We start from the raw sequence: 18,481 nt of genomic DNA on the forward strand, positions 1-18,481 counted from the left end.
GATCTGTCTTCTCGAACCTCGCCATTGCCGATGCTATTCCATCTCTCTGGTGGTGAAGCATCTCGGCTCCTCATTTGGTACATCTTGAGCTTCATCAGCATTTTCCTCCTTCACTATCGCTGCCTGCAAGTCAATAAGTTCTTCATTAGATACTTCTCTTCTTCCTGTATTAACTCCTTCATGTGTTTGGCATCAACCTCCAACTGAAATAACTCTACAATCTTATCTGATTGTAGAGTTATTTCAGTTTATCTGTAACTTCTTCATATGATTCATCTTTTTCAAATCTTTCAAAGCCTTTTATGGGCATATTTTCTTCCATGCACCATTTAAACAACTTTTAGTAATTTCGGCCCAGACCTTATTAATGTTTAAGATGGCATGGTAAATATTGTAAGATTTCCAAAGGTCTCTTAACATAAATTTTTTCTTGTCTACTGCAGACAATGCTTGAGCAAATGTTGTGTGTAAATAGTATGCTTTTAAATTCGAAATAACACCCTGATCCATGGGTTGAATGAGTGAAGTCGTGTTTGGGTAGTAGAAATATGACTCTCACATTCGAATTGAAATCATCTTAGTTGCGTAGGATATCCAGGAGCATTATCTCATAGAAGCAAAATCTTGAAAGGAACGTTGTCTTTACAATATTTTTCAACCTCTGGAATGAAGCAGCTTTTAAACCAACCCTCAAAGAGAGATATTGTTATCCCTGCTCTCTGGTTCAGTCAGAAATGCACGGGTAGGACGGGTTTATTGATGCCCTTAAATGCACGAGGATTTCCAGAATGGTACACAAGCAGTGGTTTTAATCTGTAATCTCCCACTGCATTAGCCCCAAGCAAGAGCGTGGCCCTATCTTTTGATGCTTTGAACCTGGCATTGTATTTTCCACTTTGGCAATGTATGTTTGATCCGACTTTTTTTTCCAATACGGAGCAGTCTCGTCAACACTAAAAATTTGCTGCGTTGAATACCTGCCTTCATCAATTTTTTCCAACACATCATAAAATTTCTCTGCAGCTGCAGAATTGGCACTGGCACCTTCACCATATACTTTAACGTTGTGGAAACCAGTGCGATGCTTAAACCTATTAAACCACCTGTTGCTTGCCACAAACTTGTCAATGTTGGGGTTTGCCGTACTTATCCTTAATATCTTTATAAATACTTGTTGCTTTTGCTTGAATGGTCATTACACTCAGGGGCACTCGCTTCCGAATCTGATTTTCCATCCATGTTATTAACAGCTGTTCCATCTTCGACATAGCACCTGAATGCTGTTTGTGATCACTGTTGATCTTTGACATGTTCTTTTATATGCTCACTGTCCTTTAAAATAGTATTCTCTGTTGAAGCAGTGAGACCTAATTGTGGCGCCTCCGTAGCCAGGTGGAAAGGAGCAGCAGCAGTGCGTAGCACCCGCTTCTTGATTAGATCGGGGTTCGAGCCCGTCACCACCAAATACGGAGGATGCGGAAAGGTCAGGAAATGACCACCACATATCCCGGAGCAATATGGCCTTAGTTGCTAATGCTCCTAAAAACCAAACAACAACAACGAGACCTAATTCCCTTGCAGTAGATGACAAACTTTGTCCTGCTTCGTACTTCTTAATCATTTTCATCTTCATTTCTAAATCAGTTTTGTTTAATTTCTTGGCACTGCCACCACTTACACTTTCCATTGGTCGCTTTCCCTTCATTGTAATAAGTAATTGTAATACGCACTGCTGCTGCTGCTCCTTCCCACCTGGCTACGGAGGCGCCACAGCACTGCTTCTATTAGGTCTCACTGCTTCAACAGAGAATACTATTTTAAAGGACAGTGAGCATATAAAAGAACATGTCAAAGATCAACAGTGATCACAAACAGCATTCAGGTGCTATGTCGAAGATGGAACAGCTGTTAATAATATGGATGGAAAATGCAGAATGCGCTGGTCCCGAAGGAACTAGTAGTTGTTGGTGACTCTATTGTCAGGGAAACGGGGAACATGCTTTGTAAAAAGGATAGGTGGAACAGGACCAGGGTATGTCTGCCAGGGGCAAAGGTTGATGACGTTGTAGAGCGAATATCATCTTTTAAGGGCACAAAAGGTGATATAGTTGTACATGTTGGCACTAATGATATTAAGAGTAGGAGACCGGCAGAATTACTTAACAAGTACAGGTCACTGTTGAACAAAAGCCCAGAATTAGGGTTGAATTTGAAAGTGTCTGCAATTCTGCCCAGACACGATAGGAGGGAGTATATGATGAGAGCCTTGTCGATCAATTCGGCTCTGGAAAGATTGTGCAAGGCTCAAGGGGTAGAATTTTTTTCAGCCTGGTCTGTACTTGTTAACAGAAGGGATGGGATACACTTAAATAGAAAGGGTGCAAGAATATTTGCTGATGCTATCGAGGCAGTGTTAGGTGGGTCGGAAAACTGCTAGCTTGGGGGGGAGACAAAGACCAATAGATTGACAGTAGCCACTGGCAGAGGTGAAAGAGATTCTTGCACTGCTTCTATTAGAATGAGCAGAAGCCTGAAAAACAAGATGCATGATATTTCAGAGACTACTGGGAGCCATTGCGGTACGACGTAGCCGAGTGGTCAGGAGCGAGAGTGCATAGCACGCGTTCCTTGAGTGACCGGGGGTTCAAACCCATGACTACTAAATACGATAAATATTTGTATTGACGATTTATTGTAAACTCTACTGACTTACTTGGTTGTCGTGCCGGAGTATAAACAGAAAATTTATTTATTTATTTACAAGTAAACACATGGGTTGTGTTAGGGTAGCTAAGAATAGAAACAGGTGCAGGTGTACTTGCGTGTACACCAATGCTAGGAGTTTAGTAAATAAATTTGATGAATTTGAGGTATTGCTCAAAACATCAAAGGCGTGGTGTCACACAGATATAAGGGATGCAGAAATGCAATTTGGGGAGTACAACGTCTACAGAAAGGATAGACAGGATAGGAAGGGGGGAGGGGTTATGCTATTAGTTAAGAAACACATAAAAACCAAGGAAGCGAAGCCAGTCGACATCGCTGGACAGTGCAGTGTTGAGTCAGTTTGGTGTGACATAAGCATTGGGAGATCAAAATTGAGAGTGGGAGTGTGCTATAGGCCTAATGACTCTGATGAGTATAATAAGAAACTGTACAGGGAAATAGAGTGGGCCAGTAAATCAGAGTCTTATAATGGGAGATTTTAATTTCCCAGATATTGACTGGAATTTGGGGGCTGGTCACTCACACACTAGCAGGGCTTTTGTGGATTTATTGGATGATCGTTTTCTACATCAGCATGTTCGGGAGGCAACTAGAGGGAGTAATACTCTTGATTTGATTATCAGCAGTGATTCTTCATGCATTAAGAATCTGCAGATAAATGAACCACTAGGTGGCGGTGATCACAGTGTGCTGAAGTGAGATTTACTCAAAGAGGTAACTACCATTAGGGGTAAAGGGAAGGGTTATTGCTTCCATAAAGGCGACTACGATGGACTGAGACAGTATTTAAATTCTATACAGTGGGACCAACTGATGATGTTACCAACAGCAAATTCAAAATGGGAAGCATTCAAAGAATTAATCTTGGAAGCTGCTATGCTTTACATACCAACTAAGAAATATTGTTCAAGGTTTAGGCCAAAATGGATGTCAGATGAACTAATGAGGCATACGGCAGAGAAGAAAAATGCATGGGATACTTACAAATTAACACGACACAGAAGCCTATGATAGATACAAGTTGATATGCAACCAAGTTACAAAGGAGGTTAGGCAGGCGAAGGCAAAGTACGAGAAATCCTTGGCAAGGGATGCAAAGAAAAGCAGCAAAGAGTTCTTTACTTATGTAAACTCTAGAAGGAAGGGGATGAATCAGATTGGTCCACTTGATATTGATGGGTCAACTGTTGATGACCCTGCTCAGGTAGCTAACAAACTAAATGAATATTTTGCATCGACATTCACACATGAGGAGTTATTCAGCGAGTGGAATGCCAGAAGTGTATTCAACTCTAGCAGTAAGCTACAGAATCTTGAAATAACTGGCAGTAAAGTGGAGGAGAAACTGTTGAAGATAAACACAAGAAAGGTACCCGGGGTGGATGGGATCTATCTGGTTATATTAAAGGAGGCAGCAAAGGAAGTAAGCAAATCCTTAGCCATAATTATGAGAGCTTCCTTGGACTCAGGGGAGGTACCCATAGACTGGAAATGTGCAAATGTGTCCCCAATTCACAAAGGAGGATCAAAGCCTACACAAGTAATTATAGACCTGTGAGCTTAACTTCTGTTCCAGGATAATTAATGGAGGCACTGGTTAAAGAAGCACTGCAGGATCATTTAGGCAAGACTTCAGTTATAGCTCGGACACAGCATGGTTTTGTTAAGGGGAAGTCTTGCCTGACCAATTTGATTGGATATTATGATGCAGTCACAAAAGAACTGGATGCAGGGAATAGCTTTGATATTATATACTTGGATCTTAGAAAGGCTTTTGATACTGTTGCACATGGAAGACTGCTACACAAATTGGAGCAGTGTGACATTGGAGGCAAATTGCTGCTATGGATAAAGGGGTGGTTGAGGGGGAGAAGACAGAGAGTGGTAATCAATGGACACTGCTCATCGCGGACTAATGTTATTAGTGGAGTCCCTCAGGGCTCAGTGTTGGGTCCATTATTGTTTTCTGTATTTATAAATGATATTGATGATGGTATATTGAACAAACAGAGGGGTGAAGTGGGTTTTTTTTTTTTTTTTGGCTGATGCTGCATAAGCTTGCTTTCTTGCATCAAATGCCTCTACTAATGCTAATGCTAAAGTATATAGGAATGAAGAGAAGTAGCTGAAAATTTGTTTTTTATATGATTGAAGATTTCAGTGAAGGAGAACACATTTCGCCATAAAAACCCACACAATTGCAGTTATCAGTATTATTGCATTTGCAATAAGATTGAGTTTACTACCCGTTTATAATTAGATGCACTAACAGAAAAGCCCAATAAACTGGAAAGTGCAAATTGTTTTATGGTCGTGACCTCCAGAAATGTGCTTTAGAAAAATATCACAAAGGCATTCAAAATTGATTCTTATAATGGAACATATGATAACGATGAAAGTGTAGTGTGATTTCCATTATAAAAATGACCTTTTAGAGAGATAAATAGCTTAGTAATATAGCAAAATTTTCAACTTCCAAGGAATTCGAACGAATTACAAAAAAAAAAAAAAAAAAAAAAATGTGTTATTGGGTTCACATTATGATATTTTCATAATGCCTCCATTTATTCCCATGGGATGCAAAATACCAGATTTTTTTAAGTTTGCACCGGCCAGCAAAAACTTACATAAAGTCGAATTTCCATAAGTCTAGCATTACTTAAGTAAGTCTGGGAGTTTCTGTATATATATATATATATATATATATATATTTAATTAGTATATCTTATCTTAGTATATATACTAAGATTAAGTATATATACTTAATCTTAGCCTAGCGCAGCTCCACCGCCTTTTTAAATTCATTACATAATATACAGACACCAAAATTCGTCTAACGCTAGGCACCGCTAGCATATCTACGCATATATACACGGGTTAGCCTCCGGCACAGTCTTTTCTGTCAACACCACCAGTAGCGGTAAGTCCTTGTCATTCGGTCACTCCTTTCCTTTGTCTTCGCCTATTTCACTTTCATAGCGGTCTACTTACTTCTGTAAGGTCATCCATGTTCTGTATGTAATACTTTAGTAACACATAATAGTTTTGCATAACTTGATTGTAATTATTTATTCAAAATTTGTATTCAAAATTCTTTTTAGATTTTACCACGTGGTTTCTTACACTTGTTCTTTGACATACAGAATATGTCAGAAACAGAAGTAAGAGTATTGCTGTCCTTTTCATAATTTTGGTGGATGACCTCTGAAGAAGACACAAAAATTATGAAAGATACTGCAATGCTATTTCTACCTTGGTCGTTGATTTTTCAAAATTTTCGTTTTTTGGTTCTTTTCATTTTATATCGTTACACTTATTTTCTTTTCCTTTCTTCCACCCTTTGTTCAACACATATATCGCTCCCAGGGTACAGGCGCCTCCGTAGCCAGGTGGGAAGGAGCAGCAGTGCATAGCACACGCTTCTTGATTAGACCGGGGTTTGAGCCCGTCACCACCAAATACGGAGGATGCGGAAAGGTCAAGGAATGACCACCGCATTTCCCAGAGCAATATGTCCTTAGTTGCTAATGCTCCTAAAAACCAAATAATAAACAAACAACATCCCAGGGTACACCGTATTTTCATTAGTAGCATTAGTTAAATTCGATACTTATATGTATACTTACTATCATCATCATCAGCCATTTTCAATCCACTGCAGGATGAAGGCCTCTCCAGCAACTTTCCAGTTCCTTCTGTTTTGAGCACTGGACATCCATTTACTACCCACAAACTCATGAATTTCATCTATCCATCTCCGCCTTTGTCTTCCAGGTTTTCTTCTAGCTCCTCTTGGGTACCATTCTGTTATTTTCTTAGTCCATCTGTCATCATGTCTTCGAGCTATGTGTCCTGCCCAAGACCATTTTAGTTCTTTAGTTTTGATAAGAATGTCCTTTACTTGAGTTTGTTGCCTAATCCATGTGTTTCTCTTCTTATCTAACAGTCTGATTCCCAATATGATTCGTTCCATTCTTCGCTGTGTAGTTCTCAGCTTCTCTTCCATTCTTTTGGTGAGTGCCCAAGTTTCACTTCCATAAGTCATGGTGGGGAGTATACATTGGTTCATTATTTTACGTTTCAGACAAACTGGGATATTGCTCTTCAGTATGTGACTATATTTCCTGAATGCTATCCATCCAAAATTTATTCTTCTCTTGACTTCCAGCCATTTATCATTATTACAGCTAATAACTTGTCCCAGATAAGTATATGACTCCACCTTTTCAATTACTGCTCCTTCAATCATTATTTCCCTTTCTGTGGCATACTTGTTCATCATTACTTTTGTTTTAGCCATATTCATCTTTAGTCCAAAATCCTTACTAGCTGTGCATAACTGATTAAGATTTTCCTCTAATTCTTTGGGATCATGGCTTATGACCACAATGTCGTCTGCAAATCGTAAATGGTTTAGGTACTCTCCGTTCACATTGACTCCTTTCTGCGACCAGTCTAATCTTCTGAAAGCTTCCTCAAGGGCAGCAGTAAACAGCTTCGGAGATATTGTGTCTCCTTGTCGAACTCCTTTCTCAATTTTAAATTTCCTACTGTCTTTGTCTAGTCTAATAAAGGAGGTAGCACTCTCGTATATTTTCTTCAAAATCATAATATATGGGGTATCAATGCCTTGTCTTTCCAGTGCCCGAAACATTGCCTTATGCTGTATAGAGTCAAATGCCTTTTCATAATCCACAAATGCCAGGCATAATGGTGTTTTATATTCATTTGCTTTCTCCATTAGCTGTGATATTACGTGAAGGTGATCCATAGTTGAGAATCCTGTCCTAAAGCCAGCTTGCTCTTTCGGTTGATTCTCATCAAGTATTCTTTCTAATCTGTTAGTAATGACCCTTGTGAACAACTTGTAGATGTGGGATAACAAGCTAATTGGTCTGTAATTTCCAATTTCTGATTTATCTCCTTTCTTATGCAGCAAAACTATGATTGCATTATTCCACTGCTTAGGCGTCACACCTTTTCTAATGCACTTTGTGAAGAGCCTTGCCAGTTTTTGTGTTAAGTCTCTTCCTCCCAATTTTAACAACTCTACAGTAACTTCATCTTCCCCCGGGGCTTTCTGATTCTTCATTTTCTTCAATGCATGTTCTACCTCATCAGGAAGAATATTGGGTATGTCGTATGTGTTGCTACTTTGCAATCCATCTTCCCCACTGCTGGCATCATTCCCCTGCTCCTTGTATAATTCTCTATAGTAGTCTTCTGCTATTTGAATTATGCCTTCTCTGCTGTTTATAAGTACACCATCGCTATTCTTCAGTTTCAGTATCATTTGTCTTTCTGTATTACTGCTCATGGCTGCTGATTTAAATCCTTTGTTTTCCCTTAATGCTTGTTCTACTTTTCTTGTGTTAAATCTTCTTATGTCCTCTCTGAGTCTCTTTCTAATGGCTTTGCATAACTCAGTATACTCAATTTTCTCCCTGTCAGTGTTTTTCTTGCTTTTCATTTGTCGTCTTCGGTTCATCATGACAAGTGTTTCTTGACTAATTTTTTCTTCTTTGGATTTCTTTTTCCCTATAGGTTTCTTGGGCTTTATCACTTTCAAAAAGTTGTAATATTCCTCGTCGATATCTTGGTCCTCAGCAGTCTGCAGAAGCTCATACTTGTTCTTAAGTTCCAGTACATACTGCTTTTTCTCCTCTTCTGTTATCTCAAAGACCTTTGTATTATTTACTCGAGTCAGTTTTTTCCTTTCCTTTCCTACATCTATATCAAGTGTACATCTTACCATTCTGTGATCACTTCCAACATTTACCTTATTCAGGACGGTAACATCATTCACAATATATCTTCTGTTAGTGAGGATGAAGTCGATTTCATTAGTAGTTAATCCATTTGGACTCTTCCATGTCCACTTTCTGTTCACCCTTTTCTTGAAAAAAGTGTTCATTACTGACAGTCCTTGAGATTCTGCAAATTCCACAAGTCTTTCACCTCTTTCATTTCTTTCACCAATTCCAAAATTTCCTATAGTTCCCCTTTCTGCGCTGTTTTGTCTTTTTCCAACCTTAGCATTGAAGTCCCCCATAATAATAGTGTAGTGGGTTTTCTGCTCATCTAGAAGACTCAATTTCGGTGTACATTTCTTTAACCTCTTCATCATCATGGCTCGATGTTGGTGCATAAATCATTATAATCTTTAGCTTGTATCTCTTAGAAATCTTGAGTATTAGTCTTGACACTCTTGGTGATGTACTTTTGAATTCCAAAATGTTGTTTTTTAAAATCTTTATGGACCAGAAACCCAACTCCACCTTCACTCCTTTCACTGTTTCCATTGGTGTACAGCAGATTTCCACTTGATAAACTTATAAGTGATTCATTTCTTCTTCTTGTTTCAGCAAAACCAATGATATTCCAATTCACATTATAATAATTCATAATTATATATATATTTATATATATGTTTCTCTCTCTCTGAGCACTGGGTTTTCTGAAAAGAAAATTCGAAGTTTTATGTTTAGAACAACTCAACTTTATTTTTACATAAATTTATGATAACTTTATTAATAATCAATTTGCTATACATACAACTAATGATTTGTCCAGTTCTAGAGGGTCTTTCACAGATCCCAGTTTGGGAACCACTGAACTAACGAATTAAAGCATATTTTCATTGTTAAATTGATTTATATTATGGGAAATTTGATTTGTATATATATATATAGTATGTTTAGATTTTCATAGTATTAGTATTAGCAAATGATGCAAGAAAGCAAGTTTATGCAGCATCAGCCAAAAAAAAAAAAAAAAAAAAATAAATAAATAAAAAATAACCACTTCCACTTCACCCCTCTGTTCATTCGAAATACCTGTCCAGCTGAGCCTTAAACTTATTTAGGCTATCAACTTCCACGACAAGGGATGGAAGTCTGTTCTGCCAACCAACCACCCACTGGCTTATGGCAAATTTCCGCACGTCTATCTTACATCTGTCTTTCCTCAATTTGAATTTATGCCCTCTCAGGTGATTATTCTGAGCAAGAGGAAGAATCCCATCAGCATTGAGCATGCTCAAACCATTCAAGGCTTTATACACCTCTGTCAGATCCCCTCGCTGGTGCCTAGTCTCAAGACACTGTAATTTGCAAAACTTAAGCCTTTCTTCGTAAGAGCACCCCTTTGTTCCATTCACTAATCTTGTTGCTCTTCTCTGTACTCGTTCCAGCAACTCTACTTCCTTATTGAAATGAGGCCTCCAGGCCTGTATACAGTACTCTAGGTGTGGCCCGACTATTGCATTATACAAGGGAATAATCACCTCCTTATCCCTGCTAGAAAAATTCCTATATATCATTGACAATACACCATGAGCTACTCTTGCAGCCCGTCTGCACTGCTCAGAGGACTTTGTATCTGCCTGCACAATTACCCCCAGGTCCCTTTCCTTCTCTACCACTCTCAGTGTAGTACCACAGAGTTGATACGTTGCTCTGGGGTTGCTGTTTCCCATATGTAGTACTTTACATTTGTCAATGTTAAACTTCATTTGCCACCTCTTAGCCCATCTGCTCAACCTTTCCAGATCCTGTTGCAGCAGCATAGTGTCAGTAGTGTCCTTGACAACCCTACCAACCTTCGTATCGTCTGCAAACTTGGACATTAAGCCCGATATACAATCATTGATATTTATAATTACAGAATACAATAATGGACCCAATACTGAACCCTGAGGGACTCCACTAATAACATTAGTCCACGATGAGCAGTGTCCATTGATTACCACTCTCTGTCTTCTCCCCCTCAACCACCCCTTTATTGATAGCAGCAATTTGCCTCCAATGCCACACTGCTCCAATTCGTGCAGCAGTCTTCCAAAGCAGTACTCAAGGTGTGGTCTGACCTTTACCTTATACAGTGGAATAATCACCTCCTTATCCCTGCTTTTGTCAATGATCTATAGGAGCAAAGTTCCTATAGATCATTGACAAAACTGCATAAGCTGTCCTAGCAGCTTGTGTGGTTTTGTCAATGGTTTTGTCTGCACTGCTTGGAGAACTTCATATCTAATTACACATTTAGTTCAGAAAATTTCTATACGTTTAGCTTATATTTGCTCTTAAGTATACCACCTGAATAGAAAAGTGGCCCAGAAGATTTGGGCAGTGTAATGCAGTGGCGGGCAACTTATTTTGCTCATGACCCCCTTGATTAAATATAAAATTGACACGACCCTTCAGTGTAAACCCCAAGGTGGGATGATCTTTAGAGAAGAAAAATGGCATTTTATAAATTATGTAGTAGAAAATTTTATTTGTTTACTGAGAAAGGAATAAAAAAAACCTGTTTCCTTTTTAATTTACAATTAAATAATTGTATAATATTTTAATTTAATACAGAAAAAACAATAAATGAAATTTTTATTCTTCAGTTAAGATTACAAAACAAAACAATTAATGAGAAGGATGAGCCTGGATAACTGATAATATCTGATCCATATTTGGTGCAGTATCTAAAATTGCCAATCTCATGTCATCTTCTGTATCATAAGAGGCCGCCGTAGCCTAGTGGTCAGGTGCGCGGGTGCATAAGTACACGTGCCTTGAGTGACCGGGGTTCAAGCCCATGACTACTGAATATGGTGCTGTTTCTTGTATTCTATCTATCTTGTGAACTCCTCTGACCATTTGGTCGTCCCGGAGTATAAACAGAAAATTTATTTATTTATTTATAACCGTTAATTTTGAGAAACCAACTTCACATAAATATGTAGACCCAAAAGGCAGCAATGTTTGTATCTCCATTCTCAATAATTCTGGGTACTTGTCTCGATGAGAAAGCCAAAATTTTTCACAACTTGTCTTGAAATAAGCACATAATGCCTTGTCAGATGACAGGTTGATAAGATCTTCCTTTTGCTCAGTGGTAATTTCGGGGCATGAAGAAATTTCAAAAGCAAAGGGATCACGAATCCATTACAACTTTTTTTGTTATTGCTATTCACAAAATCAGATAAACATGGGAACATTTCGGTATTATTACACTCAAATTCAGTTTTCCAAAGATTTCCAATTTTCAGTTTTCCATTTGTTCCTTGTCCTTGAAGACTTAAATTTAAATCATTAAGTTTTTGAAATATATGGACAAGGTAACTAAGTTTTCCAAGCCATTTTTGATTTGTAAACAATTGAGCAAGGTTCTGATTTTAGCATTATATAGCATGCTTTATATAGCATCAGCCAAAAAAAAAAAAAAAAACCCTTATTAAAAACAATAAAACATGTATGAGGTCAAAAAGACATCGCAACACTTTACCACAGGACAACCACCTCACTTTCATATATAAAGGAAGCATTTCATAAGTGGATCCTATTTCATTACAAAGTATAGTGAAAATTCTGCTATTTAAACAGGCGCCTCCATAGCCAGGTGGGAAGGAGCAGCAGTGCATAGCACACGCTTCTTGATTAAACCGGAGTTCGAGCCCGTCACCACCAAATACGGAGGATGCGGAAAGGTCAGGAAATGACCACCGCATATCCCAGAGCAATATGGCCTTAGTTGCTAATGCTCCTAAAAACCAAATAACAAACAAACAAACTATTTAAACTTCTACTTTTAATAAAGTTGATCAAACTTACTGCATCTTTCAAAAATTTGTGCAAATCAGTTTGCATTTCCTTTGCTACTAATGCTTCCCTATGTATAATGCAATTATTAAAAACTGTTTGGAGCAGTTTCCTTTACTTTGCCTTTGAAACCTTTATTTTTCTCCTACACAGTTCCACTTTATCAGTTGATTCAACCACTGCTCATCTCAGTTGCCCAAATTATTCGCTGTATGATTCTTTTCGCCTCAAAGGTGGTACATGTGCATATGTCCGTTCCGATATTCCCTGTCAGAGACTTGGTAATTTGGAATCTCCTCTTTTCGATCTTCTCTGGCTTAAAATCTCTACCTCATTTGTCAAATTCATCTGTTGTCTCTAGCATTCTCCCAACTTCAATAATCATTTGGAGCTCTTTAACTTCCTCTCTTTGCAACTTGACTTTCTCCATTCCAACTTTCCTAACAGTGAGGTGATTTTAATGTTCACAACTCCAGCTGACTTCCGTTTTCTAGTTGCACCGACCCAGATGGTCGAGATGCTGAGGCTTTTGCAATTACTAATGACCTTGCACAGATTGTTCATTTGCCCACAAGAATACCGGACAGTCCTAACCATACAGCCGACACACTTGATCTTTTTCTCACAAACAACCCTTCTAAGTACATGATCGAAGTGAGTGGTCCTTTAGGCACCTCAGATCACAATTTGGTGATTGTCTCTTCTCCAATGGAGCCTTTTTCTCATGGCTATTCCCAACCTCGTATTCTTTGGCATTACAAGAATGCAAAATGAGATGACCTGCGAGATTTCTTTTATTCTTTTCCTTGGTCGGATTACTGTTTCAAAACTTCTGATGGCAGTGTTTGCTCAGATTATGTCAGTGAAATTATTCTTGTAGGAATGGAATCCTTTATCCCACACTCCACTTTAAAATCTCGTCCTTTATCTAAACCTTGGTTTTCCAATAAATGTGCTAAGGCTGTTCAAGAGAAGAACATTGCATATTGTAATTGGCTTGTTTCCAGTTCTTCAGTTTCATTTTCTGCCTACACCAAAGCTTGCAACAATGTAAAGCAGTTAATAATCAGATCAAACTAGATTTTGAACAGGCTAAGAGTAGAAAACTTGCTTCTTGCCCTAATGGTAGCCGAGCCTTCTGGTCTCTTGCTAAAGCTATTGGCCACAACTTCTGCCCATCTCTGCTCCCACCTCTGTCAAAACCAGATGGTTCTGTTGTCACTTCAGCCAAGGATAAAGCTGACCTGCTAGCATCCCATTTTTCTTTGAGCTCATGTATTAATGATCTTGGTAAAACACCTTCCACCATTCCCAGCACACTCCATTCAATGCCTCTTGTGGTCTTCCATCAAAAGGATGTCAAAAGGATTTTGACGAATCTTGATGCTAGGAAAGCTCCAGGTTCTGATGGTATTTCTCCACTTGTTCTCAAAACCTGTGCTCCTGTTCTTTGCCATCTTTTTTCACATTCTTATTCCAAAGGTGTTTTTCCTTCTGCTTGGAAATTTGCTCATATCCAGCGAGTTCCTAAAAAGGGTGATAAATCCCTCCCATCCAATTATCGTCCCATTGTACTTACTTCTTCTCTTTCTAAAGTAATGGAAAAATCAATTAACTGCCAACTCTTAAACTACCTAGAAACCTTCCGTCTGATCAAAGATTGCCAGAATGGATTCTGTCAGTGTGTCGGCCCACTGGTGACATTCTGGCTTATGTTACCCATTTATGGACAAATTCAATGGAAAAGTTCGGTGAAACACAAGCAGTTGCTCTTGACATCTCAAAGGTTTTCGATTGTGTTTGGCATAAAGATCTTCTAAACAAGCTTCCATCTTATGGTTTGCCAACTGTTTTTTGTAATTGGTTATCCAGTTTTCTCTTTTATCGCTCATTGAGGGTGATGGTAGATGGCACTCTGTCTTCTAACTTCTCCACCAATGCTAGTGTCTCCCGAGGTTCAGTTCTTTCCCCCACTCTTTTCCTCTTCTATATTAATGACCTTCTTCCATTGACTGGAAATCCTATCCATAGTTTTGCCAATGATAGCATATTGCATTCCACTTTCCATTTTGAGAAACCTTGCCCTGCTCAATCAGCTTCAACTTTTCGAATGTCAGCTACCAATTCCTTAAATGCTGATCTCCAGGTAATTCTCCAGTGGAGCAAAGACAACTTAGTTGATTTCAATCCTTCTAAAATGCAGTCTTGTCTTATGTCTCACAAAAAGGATTCTTCTGTTCCTATGCTTACCTTTGGTGACACTCCGCTTTCTATGTAAGTTGATATATCTCTTTTAAGGATTACCCTGACTTCTAATGTCTCTTGACACAAGCACATTACAAATATTACTTCCTCTGCATCTAAAAAACTTGGTTTTCTATTTCGCTCTCAGCATTACTTTTCTTCCAAACAGCTGTTCACTCTGTACAAATCGCAAATGTGCCCTACCGTGGAATATTGTTCCCACATCTGGGGTGGTGCCCCCAAAACCTCTCTCAAGCTTCTAGATTCCATTCAGAAGAGGGCAGTTAGGTTAATTAATGACTCCTCTCTAATAGAGTCTCTTCACTCGGTGTCTCATAGACGTACTGTTTCTGCTACATACCTTTTCTACAGATACTTCCATGGGCCCTGTTCTTTAGAATTGGCTTCTATTATTCCCACTCTCTCTTTCAAAATAGTCCGAACACGTACTGCCACCAGCCAACATTTACTGTCCAACTTCAATCTCACAGAACCAACTTTTTATCTTCCTCGTTTATTCATTCAACTGCTGTTTTCTGGAACAACCTTCCTTCGTATGTATTTCCTGAAAATTACAATCTACAGAGGTTCGAGTCTAATGTCAACAAATATCTTCTTTCATCTTTTCAACCTCCAACCCAAGTACTATAGGTTCTAATTCCTCTCGTGTTTGGGGTTTTCATAAAAAAAAAAAAAAAAAAAAAAACATTAGATTATATGTTTGAAAGAAAATATTTATAACATCAAAAATCTTCTCATCCATCATTCTTCCTTCCAAGCTTTGCAAAATAGAAAATCCTCCAAAATATCTCCCTCGTAGCAGTATCTGACATATACAATAAGTTCAGCAAGGTTTGAAATATCCGTGGATTCACCTAACTGTATTGCAAAAATTGGTCTTTCTCTCAATTGATTTAATAAATTGAATTTTATGTTTTCTGCATTAACTGTATTATGCCACAGGACTGTCTTTAGATAGAGAAATGGTTTTTAAATCATTGCTCTACTTTGCATAATTGAAATCATTTTTATTGTATCAGGGAGAACAAGAGATTCAGCAATAGTATGTTATTTCAAATTTTTTCATATTAAATATGAAACTTCCAACAATGCTCTTAAAGCTTTACAAGGAACTATTGTACGTTTCTTCGTGAAAGATTTCTGACTTTGTATGGCGCCAACTCCACAAAATTTGAAAAAGATTCAGTTTTTTCCATTAACTCTGTATGCTTCATATACAAGTGTGTTTTTAAATTAATAGGCTTCGTGCCTCTGTTAACCAGTTTTTTGTAACATATTATGCACACAGGATGTTGCTGATTAATAAATTCCTCTTGATATTTTTATTCTTTTTTACTCCTGATTTGGAATATGATGGCTCTCTACCAGAAATTGATGGTTGCACTATACTTGAAATAATGTTAGTGTATGAATTTTCACATTATATTTCTTATCTTATTAGCTTCTGAGGTATCTGTAGCAGCATTATTATTGTCACTCCTCGGCCATTTTGTTCTGATTACCGAATTGTCCATGGTAAAATATATATTTTTTTCTTCCTAAAAACGTTGATAATAATAATGAAATGTACAATATAAAAAATGGCAGACGAATGAAAAACACATCCAAGTTGACATGAAAGCACCGAATTACAAAGCAGAATAAAGCGTGCCTGCAACAGACTTGCTGTATAACATATATTTACTTGTTTGTTTGTTATTTGGTTTTTAGGAGCATTAGAAACTAAGGCCATATTGCTCCGGGATATGCGGTGGTCATTCCCTGACCTTTCCGCATCCTCTGTATTTGGTGGTGACGGGCTCGAACCCCGGTCTAATCAAGAAGCGTGTGTTACGCACTGCTGCTCCTTCCCACCTGGCTACAGAGGCTCCTCATATATTTACTGCCACCACATATTCGCACCTCTGGACTTTAGGCAATTTGAGAATTTGTGCTGTAGAAAGCACGAAGTGGTTTTTAGACTACCTTGACTGCACATTTGGAGTATTGCCACTTAAAAGAAGACACTTTTCCCATAATGGAGTTCACAAAATATTGATTGATAACCAATATGTTGTTTAAAGCAATAATATTATAATTTTGCATCATTGATAATTTTATTTAATTATATGCATATGTGGAAGTAATCTCTCCCATCATAATCAGTATTTATTATAGTACTTAGCATTCAGAATAAGTATTAAGAGACATTTTGGATTCATAGTTTTATTATAATGAGTTTATTTATGTGATTATGTTTGTTTTTTTATTTTATAAAATTATATATTTAATCATTAGGTTCATCATCTTTTGGTGCAGTTGATGTTTTCGGTGACATTTTCCCTTTCCTGTACGATGTTTGAATTGATAATTTTTGAAATTCTAGGTATTCTTGATTCTAGGTAAGTTACGTTAAAAATTTTAGGAATTTTTAATATTATTCATTTAACCGACCGACATTGGTGTGAGTGTAAATTTCCACCCAACACCCATAAAAATGTTTCATATAATTTATTTATTTTTTTGTTCCTGCTATACTCTCCAGTACAACAGCACCTTTCATGAAAATTCCAAAGACTTGGCCACTTACAAACTCAAAAAAAATTCAAATAGTATGAGCTGAATGCAACAGCTCAAACTATGAGCTGTTGCATTCAGCTCATACTAGATATTATATGGGCAACGATGCACAAAGAGTGCTTTAATATTTCCAGCAATGACTTTCTTACTTGATTCACCTGTTGCAACAGATAAATCCTTATGATTCTCTTTAATGTACTGATTTTTATCTGCAGTTTCTGGCTGTGATTGTGGTAGATGACAAGTGGCCTTTAAACATCTTATGGACTGATCAGGCTCGTTTCTGGCTAAGTGGCAGTTTGAATACCTTTATCATTTAGCCAGAAATTGTCAAGTATGGAGAACATCTTAATGTGCTGTTAACAAAGATCTCTCCAATGCTCAGATGTTTATTGTGAGTTTTCACAAAACTATATACAGTAGACTGTCAGAATAATGGTACCTCAGATAATGGAACATTTGAGCTAACGGCACATTGAGATGGGATATTTACATACAGTGCAGATATTTTGCAGTGCCAAAAAAAGAAAACGGAAAGTCGTGTGCTTACTGTATTTGTTTATGTTGCCATTTTGAAAGTGAATTCTGTACTGATATCATGGATTATACCGCTGTTTTACATTTATTTTAAATTATAAACCCCTCACTATGGCTCATAAAGTGATTAAACCTCATACAGAGAAGAAAAGAACAACATTAAAGCTTAGTGATAAACTCGATATAATTCAAACTATTACATTAGGGTCACCTGGAAAGTTAATTCATATACCCATGTGTATTATGTCTGTGAATTGTGTGTGTTCTCTGATTGATTTGCCTGTTTTGCTGGATGAAAAAACTCCAGTTCCTGGGGGAAAAAACCTTGCTATCTATGCCTGAGACTGATTAACTCAGCCACAGAATGAAAAAAAGCCCATAAAAGCTCCTTGCATAATTAATGGAATTCGAACTTGGGCCTGTTTCACTTGGTGTTGGAGGACAGTGATGATACCGTGCAGACTAAACTTGATATAATAAAGAAAATAGAATGTAGCATAAGCAGGAGTGTATTAATGACAGAATATAAATTGTCAACATGTTTGTTTTTTATGTGCAGTTAATAAAATTGCATTCTTTATTTCTCTATTTCTTATTTAGCTTCATTATTTCTGCATTAAATGTATTAAAAATAAAACTTTCTAGATAAGGAAAATTGAAAGAACAACACCTTGAATCCATTATTCTGAAAGTCTATTGTAATTAGAATATTCTTCTTTGAGGAGGTTGGAACATGCAGTTCTGAAACATAATTCATAGTAAAGTCACCGATAATGACACCACATGACTCCTGTGTTTCG

At 37.6% G+C, this 18,481-nt stretch overlaps 1 protein-coding gene across 1 annotated transcript in view; it reads left to right on the forward strand.

Moving 5' to 3' along the window:
* Window positions 1-18,481, forward strand: part of GPHR (Golgi pH regulator) — a 192,674-nt gene that overhangs the window by 32,249 nt on the left and 141,944 nt on the right. The window contains exon 3 of the mRNA XM_090381737.1: window positions 16,863-16,966. Coding sequence (XP_090237863.1) covers window positions 16,863-16,966 — 104 coding nt within the window. The remainder of the gene's footprint in view (window positions 1-16,862; window positions 16,967-18,481) is intronic.

The sequence above is a fragment of the Mastigoproctus giganteus genome, chromosome 9 (genome assembly GCF_048544385.1).
Source record: "Mastigoproctus giganteus isolate SK-2022 chromosome 9, ASM4854438v1, whole genome shotgun sequence".
NCBI lineage: Eukaryota > Metazoa > Arthropoda > Arachnida > Uropygi > Thelyphonidae > Mastigoproctus > Mastigoproctus giganteus.